Source organism: Odocoileus virginianus, chromosome 3, assembly GCF_023699985.2.
Source record: "Odocoileus virginianus isolate 20LAN1187 ecotype Illinois chromosome 3, Ovbor_1.2, whole genome shotgun sequence".
In the NCBI taxonomy this organism is placed as follows: domain Eukaryota; kingdom Metazoa; phylum Chordata; class Mammalia; order Artiodactyla; family Cervidae; genus Odocoileus; species Odocoileus virginianus.
Window position 1 is genome coordinate 67,863,742 of NC_069676.1, and position 13,111 is coordinate 67,876,852.

At 42.6% G+C, this 13,111-nt stretch overlaps 1 protein-coding gene across 2 annotated transcripts in view; it reads right to left on the minus strand.

The window, feature by feature from the left end:
- Positions 1–13,111, minus strand: part of ATP10B (ATPase phospholipid transporting 10B (putative)) — a 287,108-nt gene that overhangs the window by 108,963 nt on the left and 165,034 nt on the right. Inside the window, exon 1 of one of the 2 annotated variants that reach the window (XM_070465735.1) lies at positions 12,158–12,767. The exons of the other annotated variant lie outside the window; for it this stretch is intronic. Coding sequence (XP_070321836.1) covers positions 12,158–12,543 — 386 coding nt within the window. The 5' untranslated portion in view covers positions 12,544–12,767. Of the gene's footprint in view, positions 1–12,157; positions 12,768–13,111 lie in introns of those variants that run through there. 2 annotated transcript variants of the gene reach the window in all.

The following is a 13,111-nucleotide window of genomic DNA, read 5'->3' on the forward strand; positions in this document are numbered from 1 at the left end:
AGTGTTCTTGCCTGGAAAACCCCATAGACAGAGGAGCCTGGAGAGCTATAGTCCATAGGGTCGCAGAGAGTTGGACACAACTGAGCATGCATGCATTAGTTACTATGAGTTGTGAGTTATTAAGAGAATGGAAAATGGAGGCTATGCAGATGAATTATGAAACATAAATATCTATATCTATATGGATAATTATGAGGAGTCACTTCTGTGAGTTAGGCTAGAGTGTTGTCTTGTCAATTCCCATGGTGATGATAGGTATTGCAAGATCAATGGAACCACACAAAAAGCTATACATCAGGCTGGTCTCTAACTTCATTCCATCATTCCTTGGATCCCAGGGAGGTCCTGTCCAGTACCGCTGTCCTGGTAACAATCACCTGTCTTTCCTTTAGATGTAATCTTCTCTTCCTTAAGGTGACATGCAGTGCTGAAGAACACTCTTAGTCCCTGTTGTGGGCTTACCCTCCCCCAGAGATTGCCCACCTCCAGGTCATGCTGCTCAAACAGAGGCTTATACACCCGCAGGCATATATCCTGTTGTGTGTCCCGGAGCACAGAAGCTATGGAAGCAACAGATTTGGGGGAGGGTGTTTAAAATTTTTTTTTTGGGGGGGACATAATTTAGTAATTTAGCTGGTATAGAATTTGAATTACATTTATATTGATTGACCCAAACAAAGTAACATAGAAATGGAGTTAGATTTTATAGGAATTTGGGGATGAGAAAAAGTGACTTTGGAGACATTTCCTTCTTGCACTGGGTTATTCTGTGCTGATTTTCTGATCCCCTGGGGGCCCACTCTGTCTCCTCAACTGTTAGAAACATAACTGTGGGAAAGGTAAGGGTGCACAGCCCTGAGATCCAGCCCCAGGACGTGCTGAGTGGCTGAATCCCACTGAGGCAGAAAAGTGCTGTGCTTCTGCACTGAGGGACGCCCAGATGTGGCCAGCAGCTGGCTGGGAGCCACCTGCGGGAGTCATTCCCTGGTTAATCCAGCCCATTTGGAACAGATGCCCCGGGTGGACACGTCCACACGCTCCTGATCATTTCCCACATGCTCAGTGAGTCCACACCTGGGAACTGATTGCTATTTTAGTTTCGTGGCATGTTCACTGCTGTTTAAAAATAAGACAAATCAACATGGCTGGGGACAAAGACTCCATCTGGCAGATTCTGCCTCGGGGAGAAATTAAGTGGTGCAGTGCTAAATGGCTTTCTGAGAGGAGCTAGGGCTTATTAAGAGGTAAATAAACAGCATGAGAGGTTTGTAAACAACCAGATCCTGTGGGGAAGCAGGTGAAAGTTGGGGAATGGAGGGGGAGAGGGTGTTTAAGGTCCCATTTCTCTAGTACAATGTGGGTTTGGGGTTCCCCAGGTGGCACTAGTGGTAAAGAACCCACCTGCCAATGCAGGAGACATAAGAGACGTGGGTTCGATCCCTGGGTCAGGAAGATCCCTTGGAGGAGGGCATGACAACCCACTCCAGTATTCATGCCTGGAGAATCCCATGGACAGAAGAGCCTGGTGGGGTTGCAAAGAGTTGGACATGACTGAAGCAACTTAGCATGCACACACATGAAGGTTTTATGTTTTAAGGAACTAGAGTAGAGGGGATTTATCAGGAAGCTTAGTTGTCTGTAGGATTTCCCACCTGGTATAGGATGAGCTGACCTGGACTGTCCTTCAAGAAGCTGGCATGTCAGGCCCCAAAGGGCCCGTGTCATTACCCCAGGGTGAAAGGGGAAGCCAGTGAGAATGAGTGCAGAATAGTGACTAAGAGTGGGCTTGAATCTCAACTTTACCACTACTACCTGAGTGGCCTTGGGGAAGTAACTTAATCTTTCAGAGACTATCTTCAGTTGAAGGTAATACATGTATTTGCCTTAGAGGGTTTTTAAAGGATTAGTGACATGACCCATGTAAGGCACTGAGAGCTCGTTTTGCACTTAGTAGTGAAGTGAAATCATTCAGTTGTGTCCAACTCTTTGAGACCCCATGGACTGTAGCCTACCAGGCTCCTCTGTCCATGGGGTTCTCCAGGCAAGAATACTGGAGTGGGTTGCCATTTCCTTGCACTTAATAAGGGCTCACTAAATACAAGCTGCTTTTATGATGCTGATGACAATAATTGTTAATGTTATGGGGAGGGCTAACCACCACTGTTGCCCCAGTATTTTCTTCTTCATGCTATTGGGATGCCCACTTTGTCTCTAATTATATTTCATGAATTGGGTTCAGACACATAATGTGCAAACACATTTAAAGAAACTTTAAAAATCCAAACATTTCCCCCAAGCCCAAAAAGAAGGGCCAGATTCAGCCTGTGGAAGACTCAGGACTCTGGATGCTGGTTACTGGGCAAATTCTCAGAAATATATATCCTTAAAATCAGGGCTTCCCACCAAGTTTTTGAGGATGTTGAAAAACTATGAATAGTTCTAAAGTTTATATAAAGAGCCAAAAAAGGCCAACTAGCTTTAAGACTTACAAAAAAGCTACAGTAATCAAGACAGTGCAGTATTGGCCAAAGAACAGACTAATAGATCAATGGAACAGAATAGATAGCCCAGAAATAGATTCATGTAATTATAGTCAACTGACCTTTGACAAAGGAGCAAAGGTGATACAACTGAGCAAAGATACTCTTTTCAACAAATGGTGCTGGAACAGGTGGACATTCAAATGACAAAAAAGAAAAAAATAGAATCCAGACACAGATCTTATACTCTTCACAAAAATCAGCTCAAAATGGATCACAGGCCTAAATATAAAGTGCAGAACTATAAAACTCCAAGAAGAAAACATAACAGAAAACCTAGATGACCTTTGGTATGACCTTGGTATGACGATAATGTTTCAGGTAAATGCCATAGGCACTATTCATGAAAGAAGTAATTGATAAGTGGGATTTCATTAAAATAAAAAATTTCTGTTAAATGAAAGAGGGTGGTAAGAGAACGAGAACACAAGCCACTATCTTGGACAAAATATGTGTTTTGCAAAAGACACATCTAATAAAGCATTGTTATCTGAAACATACGAGACCACTTAAGTGTTAGTCACTCAGTCGTGTCCAACTCTTTGTGACCCCCATGGACTGTAGCCCACCAGACTCTTCTGTCCATGGGATTCTCCAGGCAAGAATATGGAGTGGGTAACCATTCCCTTCTCCAGGGATCAAACCTGGGTCTCCTGCATTGCAGGCAGATTCTTTACCATCTGAGCCACCGGGGAAGCTCTTAAACCTCAACAATAGGAACAAACAACCCAACTAAAAAATGGACAAGAGACCTAAACAGACACCTCAACAAAGAAGATATACAGACGTCAAATAAGCATGCAAAAGCTCCACATCATATGTCATCAGAGAAATGCAAATTAAAATGAGATACCGTACATTCCTATTTGAATAGCCCAAATCCTGAACATTAACAACACAGCATTTTCTTCTTCATGCTACTGGGATGCCCACTTTATGTCTGTGATTATATTTCATGAATTGGGTTCAGACACATAATATGCAAACACATTTAAAGAAACTTTAAAAATCCAAACATTTTTCCCAAGCCCAAAAAGAAGGTTTTTTTTTTTTTTTTTTTTTTTAAACAGGTGAGGAGGCTGGGCAACAGGCACTCTCATATATTGTTTGTAGGAATGGAACAACCGTTCTGAATGGTACAATGGAACAGCCATTCTGAAAGACAATTTGTTGGTTTCCTAAAAAACTAAGGCCTACAGCGCTTAACCTATATTACCATTTAGCTGCCTACTTTTATTGTATTATTACTGCTATCTCTGTTTCATAGATGAGGAAACTTAGGCCCAGAAAGGTTGTCCAACTTGTGTAAGGTCACACAGGTACATCTACCAGGACACAGGAATGATGGCTCCACGTGGTCTCTTGGTTCTGTTGGAAAGTGAACACAAAGCAGATGAAGCCTCAGCATCTGGTGACATAAACTAAACCAAGAACAGGGGTTGAGAATAGGAGCCTCAGCTTTCGGAATTGTGAGCTCCATCATGGCGAGACAGAGGCTATAAACCATTATCCACTCAGATACAAATCATGCCTGTTGACAGGAGTCCAGAGGTTTGGGGACACCAGGATTCTTGTTTTATGATTCTTCTACCCACTGAGTTTGGGGGAGAACCTAACGCATAAACGTGACATGATAAGCTGAATTGCCCAAACAGTTTATGGCCCACTGTGAGTGCAGGGTGAGGCTGCGGGAGTGGGGTGGGCACTTGCAAAGCTGATGCTTCCGAGAGGGCGTCGATTTGGCTAGTGCCAAATGCAGAACAAAGAGCTGCAGGGTGGATGCAGCGGTCTGCTGGTCTGTCAACTCCAGCCAGTGGCACGTTTAATAGTCATGCCTCAAAGGACACTATATTTCTCTGTTATGTGCATTTGTCAGATTCTTCCCCCAGACCTATTTTGCTTTGTTATTAGAGCTTGGATTCAAGCTTTATGATGAAGAGTTTGTCTTCTTCCATGCAGTTCAAATCCCCAGCCAATGGTCTATCTTTCTTACACCCCTGGGCTTCTCTGGTGGCTCAGCTGGTAAAGAATCTGCCTGAAATGTGACAGACCTGGGTTTGATCCCTGGGTTGGGAAGATCCCCTGGAGAAGGGAACAGCTACCTACTCCAGTATTCTGGCCTGCATAATTCTATACCATGGGGTAGCAATGAGTAGGACACGACTGACTGACTGTCACTTCACTTGGATCAAGCTTATGTTGACTCCCAGCTACCGAGGTTATAGAACTATCCTTAGTAATGTCTTAGCCAGCATTTGCTGATGGTACTGAATGCCAGCCACTATACTAAGCATTTTACACGCATTGCTTCATATAACACTTGTAGCAAACCCAGGAAAGTAGCTTTAGGGTTAAGAATTTACGAGTGTATTTTGATGTTAGGATGGCCCTGGTAAAGCCTCAATTCTACCCTGTCCATCATCCCATCACTTTTGGGTTTACCAGAGGGATGGTATATGGAGGAAAATAATAATAGCACAGGGATCAAACAGCTATTAATATTAAGAGCCACACAAATATGATATTCTAATGTAGAATACCATGTGTTAGAAGTTGGGTTGAGATACTTGGCCTGGGCTCTAGGACAGATGAAGCCCCCTAAATCCTTTGTATAATCTAAATCTCAGTCTGCGTGTTCTCAGGAATGCTATGGAAAGGGTTTGGAGGAGAGAGGTCCAGATTCTAGAAGGGTTTCCCAAATTCAGGTTTTAAGTCCTGCCACATTAAAGAGAAATGAGAGAAGAGAACGCAGGTTCTGCTTTTAAAACATGGTTACCCTGCCCAATGGAAAATGTGATTCAGTGAATGCCTGTGACCTATGCCAGTAAAACAGGCAATTCCTCAGTTGTATGGGTGGAGAATGTAGCAAGGAAAATGAAGGTTCAGATTGGACCTGGCTTTGAAAAAAGTAAAGTTGAAGTGACTGGAAATTAAAAAAAATAATAATGTAGTGCTAATTATAGTGCAGACATTGAATTAACAGTTTATGAGGATTATTTCATTCAATCCACATGACCCTGGGAGACAGGTGCTAATACTGGTCCCATCTTACAGAAGATCAGGTATCTTCAGGGATCAGGTAACTACAAATGCCCACACATTTAGGAAGTGGCAGTTCTGAAACAAGCCCAGGTGTGACACTGAAGTCCTTGACTCCAAGCGTCCAGTAAGATGTCATATTTTAAACATCCTTGTTGAGGCCACTTTATGCACTCTCCTCTGGCACTGCACTGTCTAGCTGTTCCTATAGCTTTGTTGCTTTCAAGCTTTTCACAAAATTTACCGTAGAGGGACTATGGTCACTGGAGATGAGGCAAATGGGGCCACATGGAGTTAATAGTGACAGACCCAGGATCAGGATCTCTGGTCTCCTCACTCTCTGGGTTTCCAGGGGGGCTCCGGCATGGAAGGAAACTGACATACAAATAAAGCTGGGTTGCAGGCCAGGCATCTGCCTTCTCCAGCAGAGCTCACTGTGACTGATCCCTCATGACCATAATGTCAGAAGACTGGCCACAATCCTGTAGCATTGGGAATTCTTTTTATGTCATAGCAACCAACTGATAGAAAAGAACATCTCCACGTTTTGGTAAAAAGTCAGAATTTAAAAGTTTCCAGGGAATTCTTTGGCAGTCCAGTGGTTAGGACTCAGAGCTTTCACTGCTCGGGCCCAGGTCTGATCTCTGGTCAGGGAATTAAGATCCTGAAAGCGGCACAGTGTGGTCAGTTCAGCTCAGTCGCTCAGTCGTGTCTGACTCTTTGTGACCCCATGAGCTGCAGCACGCCAGGCTTCCCTGTCCATCACCAACTCATTGAGCTTGCTTGAATGTGACCAATAAAATGAAATAAAACTTTCTAATTGGAACCATTTCTCACCTAAGCTCCTGACATCTCTTGATCCTGGCCTTTTGGTACCAGAATAAGTCACATGTATAACCTTTGGGTGATATGTCAAGCTATGAGCTGACATGTTTTCTCTGCCTGTTTGAAAGTTGCTCATCCTTCAGTGACCTCCTGAAATGTCACCTCTTCAGGGAAGGCTTCCCTTGGCTGACTCTGATGTTTTTGGCAGGAAGATGTGTCACTGCAGCCCATGCATGACTGTGACCCTCTATCCAAGGCAGGGGACACTGTAGTTGTTGACCAGTTCCTCATGATCTGTGGACCGAGAGCCCTTCGAGGGCTCAAAGGTCTTCCGTGTTCACGCACATGCACTTGGTCCCTACTTCAGACCTGCTGAAGAGATGAATAACGTGTGTGCCTGGCTGCTGAAACACTGAAAGGCTTTTACTGCATTACAGTATGGTGACAAAAACCTTCACGGATTTTTTTGCTTCCCACTTCTGCTTCCTTATTGCCTGTTTTCTGAATACCAATAAAAATGTATTAAGCTTGATGGAAAATTACAAATCTCTTGCTGGGTATGGTTTCTAGATTCATTAAATTGAGCCCTGGGAGAAACTAAGCTAATACAATTCTGAAGCTAATCTCTCCTTGAAGTCATTCCATAAATCTGATTAATGGGTCACCTTAAGACCACAAGCACAGTGGCTATATTAAAAGAAAATGCTCTAACAGGATTGTAATTCTGTTAACAAGGATTCTGCTGTTTGCAAAAAGATTTTCTCACAGTATAAATAAGTCTAGGCTGGATGATGCACGGGATTAGGGGGAACAAAATTCAAAAGGTCCTAGTATTCAACTGCACAAAAATGAAGACATTTGACATCAGTTTCTCAAATGTGTGAATCGGAGACAAAATGGATAGAACTAGCACTTGAGATATAAGCTTTTATAGTGCTTCTTAGGAAAAAAAAATGTCCTCTCAGATCTTGTATTCTTTGCCTGAAATTCTGTCATATACCATTGAATGGTAGAAGTGAATGCTCCTCACCATCAGTTATTTATCTAACATTTTCTGGCTTGCTATTCTGGGGCCTTTCATAGAATTAATCCACTTCAGAGTTGGAAGAATTTTAGGGATTTACATTACAGAATGTTCCAAAGTGTTTCTGTTCCTGTTAATATGAGGAAAATAATTCACAAGGACTTGAAGCTCAGAAGTATTTTAAGGTGATGGTACTGAGGACATGGAGGCTGCCTCTCCAATATCTGCTCCTCCTTCTCTTGGAAATAACTCATGTTTTCATGAGGATTTTTCACCTTCCCTGGGAAGCCCATACGCTTTCAGGGAGGTGAATCTTCTTCCTGGGCTCTGTGACTTAGGTATAACCTAATTAGAATAATCGCAGCTCCTGCTCACAAGGATTGGTTGAGGGATGGGCATGTGGCCCACTGGGGTTACTAAGAGGTGAAGAAGATCTGGGGAGTTAACTTCCTGAACCTTCTGAGAATGCCTCCAAAAGTCCTTTTGTTTCTCTCTTTGTGGGTTATTTTATGTAGACGTGAGGGCTGGAGCTGCTGCAGTCATCTCATTACCATGAGGGAAATCTGCTTGAGGGTAAAGATGACATAGAGGGGGACCAAATGAAAAGGACAGCTAAGCGCTGAAGCTAGCACACCACTGATTGGCTGACTGAACTATGCCTGATCACCTGCCCACCTCAGGACATTTGTAGTGACTTAGGAAACAAAATCTCTTCATTGTTTAAAACTGTTTGAGTTGAGGTTTCCACTTCTTGTGTCAGTGAGTATCTCAACTGACACAACAGTTCAATAAAGTCGGATAGCTCCTGACTGCAGGTTCTCCCAGAATCTTTATTATTAATGTTCATTTGTTTGACTCGAGAGATTTATAAAGTAATTACTATTTTCCAGATTTAATTGGCTGTGGGTTCTGTTCTTTCAAAGTTCATCCCATCGGACAAGATCTAGTCTGACTCCCAGGTTTTACGAAAGTAGAAGCTGAGACCCAGAGATTTCAAGGACTTTTCTAAGCTACCACTAGTAGTTACAGTAGATACAGATCTGGGCCTAGAGTATAGGCCTTCTGACGCCAAGGCCTGCGTTCTTGCTTCAAGTTCATATCACCTCTCTACAGAGATGTTCCCTCACTGAAGATAAATATCAAAAGGAGAATCTAATTATTCTTTTGCAGTGATTCCAACTTCCTCTGATATTATAAAGCAAAAGTTACAAAATAGGGGGCTCAAAGGCAAAGTAAGGATTTTAGGTCAAATAAAATAGGTCTGAAGTGTTTGGAAAAAAAATGTATCAGTTGTCAACACTTAAAAGTCAGGTCCCTTCAGGACTTGCCTGGAGGCACAGTGGATAAGAATCTACCTGCCAGTGAAGGGACACAGGTTCAGTCCCTGGTCAGGGAAGCGTCCACGTGCCAAGAAGCAACTAAGTCTGCCTGCCACAGCTACTGACGCTTGTGTGTTCTAGGGCTCACGAGCCACAAACACTGGAGACCGCATGCTCTAGGGCCCAGAGCCACTGCTACTGGGCCTGTGGGCTGCAACTCCCGAGGCCTGTGCCCCTAGAACCTGTGCTTTGCAACAAGAGAAGCCACTACAATGAGAAGCCCGCACACCAAAATGAAGGGTGGCCCCTGCTTGGCACAACTAGAGAAAGCCTATGCAAAGCAACAAAGACTTAGCACAAAGAAACAAAGCCACAGGACAGCCCCCATTCCAAAAAAAAAAAAAAAAAAAAAATCAGGTTATTTCAAATAAAACTATAAACTTCTAGCTCCCCTAATAAAATTCAGACAATCTGGCAGCATTAGGCCTGTTTTCCCACGTGGTAACCAGCTGGAGCTCAGTGGCCAATTCTGTCTCCTAAGATGAATGCATGCCTACGTCTCTCAGCTTGCCACAGTTCCCACCACTCCCTATTGCATACTAGCATTGTTGTCTTGTATCAATTGCCATCAATCAGTACGTCAATAATATTGCTTTCCTTTTTATATCCAGTCTATTCCATTCAGTCACTTGCCTGGTTCTTATAGTCAATTACTTTATAATACTGGAAAAATTAAAATTTCCCAAATTGAGATACTATAAAGTCTTTCCAAGATTTTACAAGTTTGGAACAACACCAAATTAATCAAAGATGAATAGGTTTGTTGTAATCTTTTCTTAGTCTTTCATGAACCATGGGTCTAGGAGGGCCAGTGTACATTTCTCTGTTCATGAATTTTTTTTTTTTCCAGAGACCATCTCTTGTCACTATCATTTCACTGAATACACTTTGGGAAATACTACCACAAAACCACCTTATGTAAACAATAAGAGCCTACTGTATAACAGAGGTAACTATACTCAACATCTTGTAATAATCTATAAATGGAAAAGAACCTGAAAAAGAATATATAGATATGTATAATTGAATCACTTTGCTGTATACTTGAAACTAACACATTGTAAATTAACTACAGTTCATTGAAAAAAATAAGAATTCGTATTTATATTATCAATAACCAAAAAGTCTTCTCCGGTACATATAGCATGATATAAGCATTCCCAAAGTAAATTTTAAGTCCTGACAACTATGATAATCAAGTATTGAAGTAAATTGAACTTAGATTCTAGTTTTCAAATACTCTCTGGGTTAAACTATGATTCACCAAAATAATGAAGAATGATCAAACACATTTATTATTACTAAACATTGATGTGTAACAATTTTGAGAAGATATCTCTGAAATCATAGTATTAAGAAAAAAATAAATAAAATGATATTATATGTTTAAAAAAAAAAAAAAAAGAAAAACTTTTATGTCCCTCTCTACCAGTGGCCTGGGAATAAATGTCTTTTTCTCTGGATTGTTATGACAACAGCCTGGCCTGTATCAGGCTAGCACCCAGCACAGGTCAGTCTGACTGACACTGAAATTACCCCACAACAGGCCCATCTTTATGGGGTGCTCAGAACAGAGCAGGGGGAGCAGGACCAAGCTGACTGAGGTCCACATGTGTCCCTGCTTCACAGGAGCCAGCATCAGAGAGCATCTTCTGTGGAAAAAACAACAAAGGAAACAAAGGAGAAAGACAGGAAAAAACAAAAAGGCACAAAACCAAAGGTAACGGGGGGAGTGGTGGATTGGTGACAAGACAGAAACAATGCTATCTTTAAAAAAACAGTCTCTTTGGGGAAAGTGACAGACTCCAACAGCGATTTTTTCTCTCCTAATAATTTCCTTATTCAAAGCTGAGGAATGACTGAATCTCAACTCTATATTCAGTGTGCTAATCACTTTCAACAGTTGGATTGAGCCGGGGTGGGTGGGGGAACATCAAGGCTTCAGGTTAGTATTTTTAGGTATGCAACTGTGGCCCTGCGGGCACAGAGACCAGAAGCTCATCTTTTGCGGAGGGGAGGGTGTGGAGGTTCTCTTAGCGGTGCCCGAGGCACAGCTGAGTCCCTTGCATTGCATGGCTTCCTGAGAAGCTTCCCCAGGCTCCAACTTTCTGAGTGGAGTCTGGCTCTTAAATCCTCTCATCAGCCAGCTCTAAGTCGCTAAGTTACATGTTTCTCCCCAGGGAAGAGGGCTTCTTAGAAAGCAGCAGCCCCCGGACAGTGGTGAGGCACACCCTGGAGCAAGCTCCTTCCACCCCAAGAAGGAACAGAGCTACAGCAGTAACTTCAGCTAAACAACCGGGATCCATGGAATCAGAGGGAGCAAGTCAGAGCGAAGGTGCTTCTCAAGATAGATGGACTCTTTTCTTACTTGGCAGGAAGTCAAGCCCTCACCTGCTGCAATTGACTGACTCATCTAAGGCGTCTCATTGCCAGACCAGAAAGCACTCTTTGTCACTGAAATCTCACTACAAGCCCAGACTCCATTCCCTTGCTTCTTTCTGGGCTACAGGAATTGTCATAAAGTTGAGACACGCGATAACTCGATTATCTTCCCTTACTGATTGGGAGCATGTCCTTTTCCCAACAACCCAGACTGGTTATTGACTCAATGGAGTATTTCTAAAACAATAGCATATATAAAATTATGTTATATAGCATGGCAAAACAAGTGGTGAGCCACTTTTGCTTGGGTTGGGACACTGGAGAGAGAGCTTAAGGGCAGTCTTGATGAAGCTAATATGAGTTTTACATTCTAAAAATAAAGCCACGACAGCTTGTATACTGACTATCATACAACAGGAGCAGTGCTAAGTACTTTCCAAGGATTATTACACTCAACTCTCACGACCACCTCAGGAAGGGTTCCAATTTTACAGATGACAAAATGAGTCTCAGAGAGGTTAGGTCACTTGCCTAAGGTCACACAGAGTTAATGCCTGATGGAGACAGAGTTCAATGTGGGCAGTGTGTCTGGGGCTGATTCTCTAATACAGTGCCTACTAGTCCCCTGAAAAACAGTGATGCCACTTTTCTCTGAGGGTCTCTAAACATGCTCCAACATGCTCATGGCCACACTCAACCAAAATGAATGTGAATTTAAGCAAAATTCTTTAACATCTAACACATTTGACACAGCAAAGGAAATATCACATAAATAAAGATCTCCAAATTTTAATAAATGATGGACTCAATCTCAATTTCTTTTGCTTTCTGCATTTTCCCATTGTGGAGAATCAAACAGCCTCACTATGATAAAATAATGCTACCCTTTCATGAACAGCTGCTGTGGTGGCAGCAGCCACAGAAAGATCAGAGCTGGGGTCAAGACTTCCCAGGGTGTTTGACTTTACCTGCTATAGATGAGGCACTCTCGGCTATTGATCACTTTATCAGATTTGTACCTCCGGAGGTCTTCCCAAGCATCCTTGATGGCGGTGACTGCCAGGATGATACAGATTGGTATCACGCTCACCTCTGGCTGGAATGCATTGAGCACAGGGATAAAATTCAGAACCACGATGCCCACAAAATAGAAGTTGGCAAACCGGTGCAGCTGCTCGAAGATGTTCTTGGGTATAAAGGACAACACAGTGTACTTGCTGGTCTTGATTTGATTCCCACGATAATGTCTGTTGGGGTTCTCTTTGTGGGCCCATCCTTCAAAGGGCAGGTTGGAAACCACCACTCGTTTCTTGTCTTCTTTCCTTTTCCGCCTTTTCTTGCCTTCCTTTCTCATCTCTGCTCAATCCTGTCTTTAATTCTCATAGCAGGACACTCGAGTTCCCCATAAAAGAGGTTCTTTTCTGATCATTTCCATTATTCAGCTGCCAGCAAGTGATGACATCTTTGACTTGCCTTCTTGGCTGAAAATTTCTCTCTGCTTTCAAAAGGAAAACTAAAAATAAAAAGCCGGTATATAAACACTAAGGGAGAAGGATGACAAGGAAAGAGCTTGCAGAGAACAGGTGTGTATCCACTGGGTCACTTCCTTCTACTTGTTGAGACTCCACCTGTTGGAATGCAGACGTCATTCACAGGTAGCTTCCTTTTCCACCCCTGGCAACCCAGAACAGGTGTGCCAACTCTGGGTCCTAAAACCTACCTGGTTAAGTTCTAAAGGCAAGGATTTACAGCCAAGAGCCACAGATGCTCTAAAAATGGTATGCATTTTCTGGTTTGGGAGACATTGCCCACGAGTCTTCAAAGAGCTGTTCCTGTAGTTGGTCTCCTGAGATGATTCAGTCAGTTTCAGAGTTTAATTCTTAAAGAAAAAAAAAAAATCTATCATTCTGTCTACTATTTGG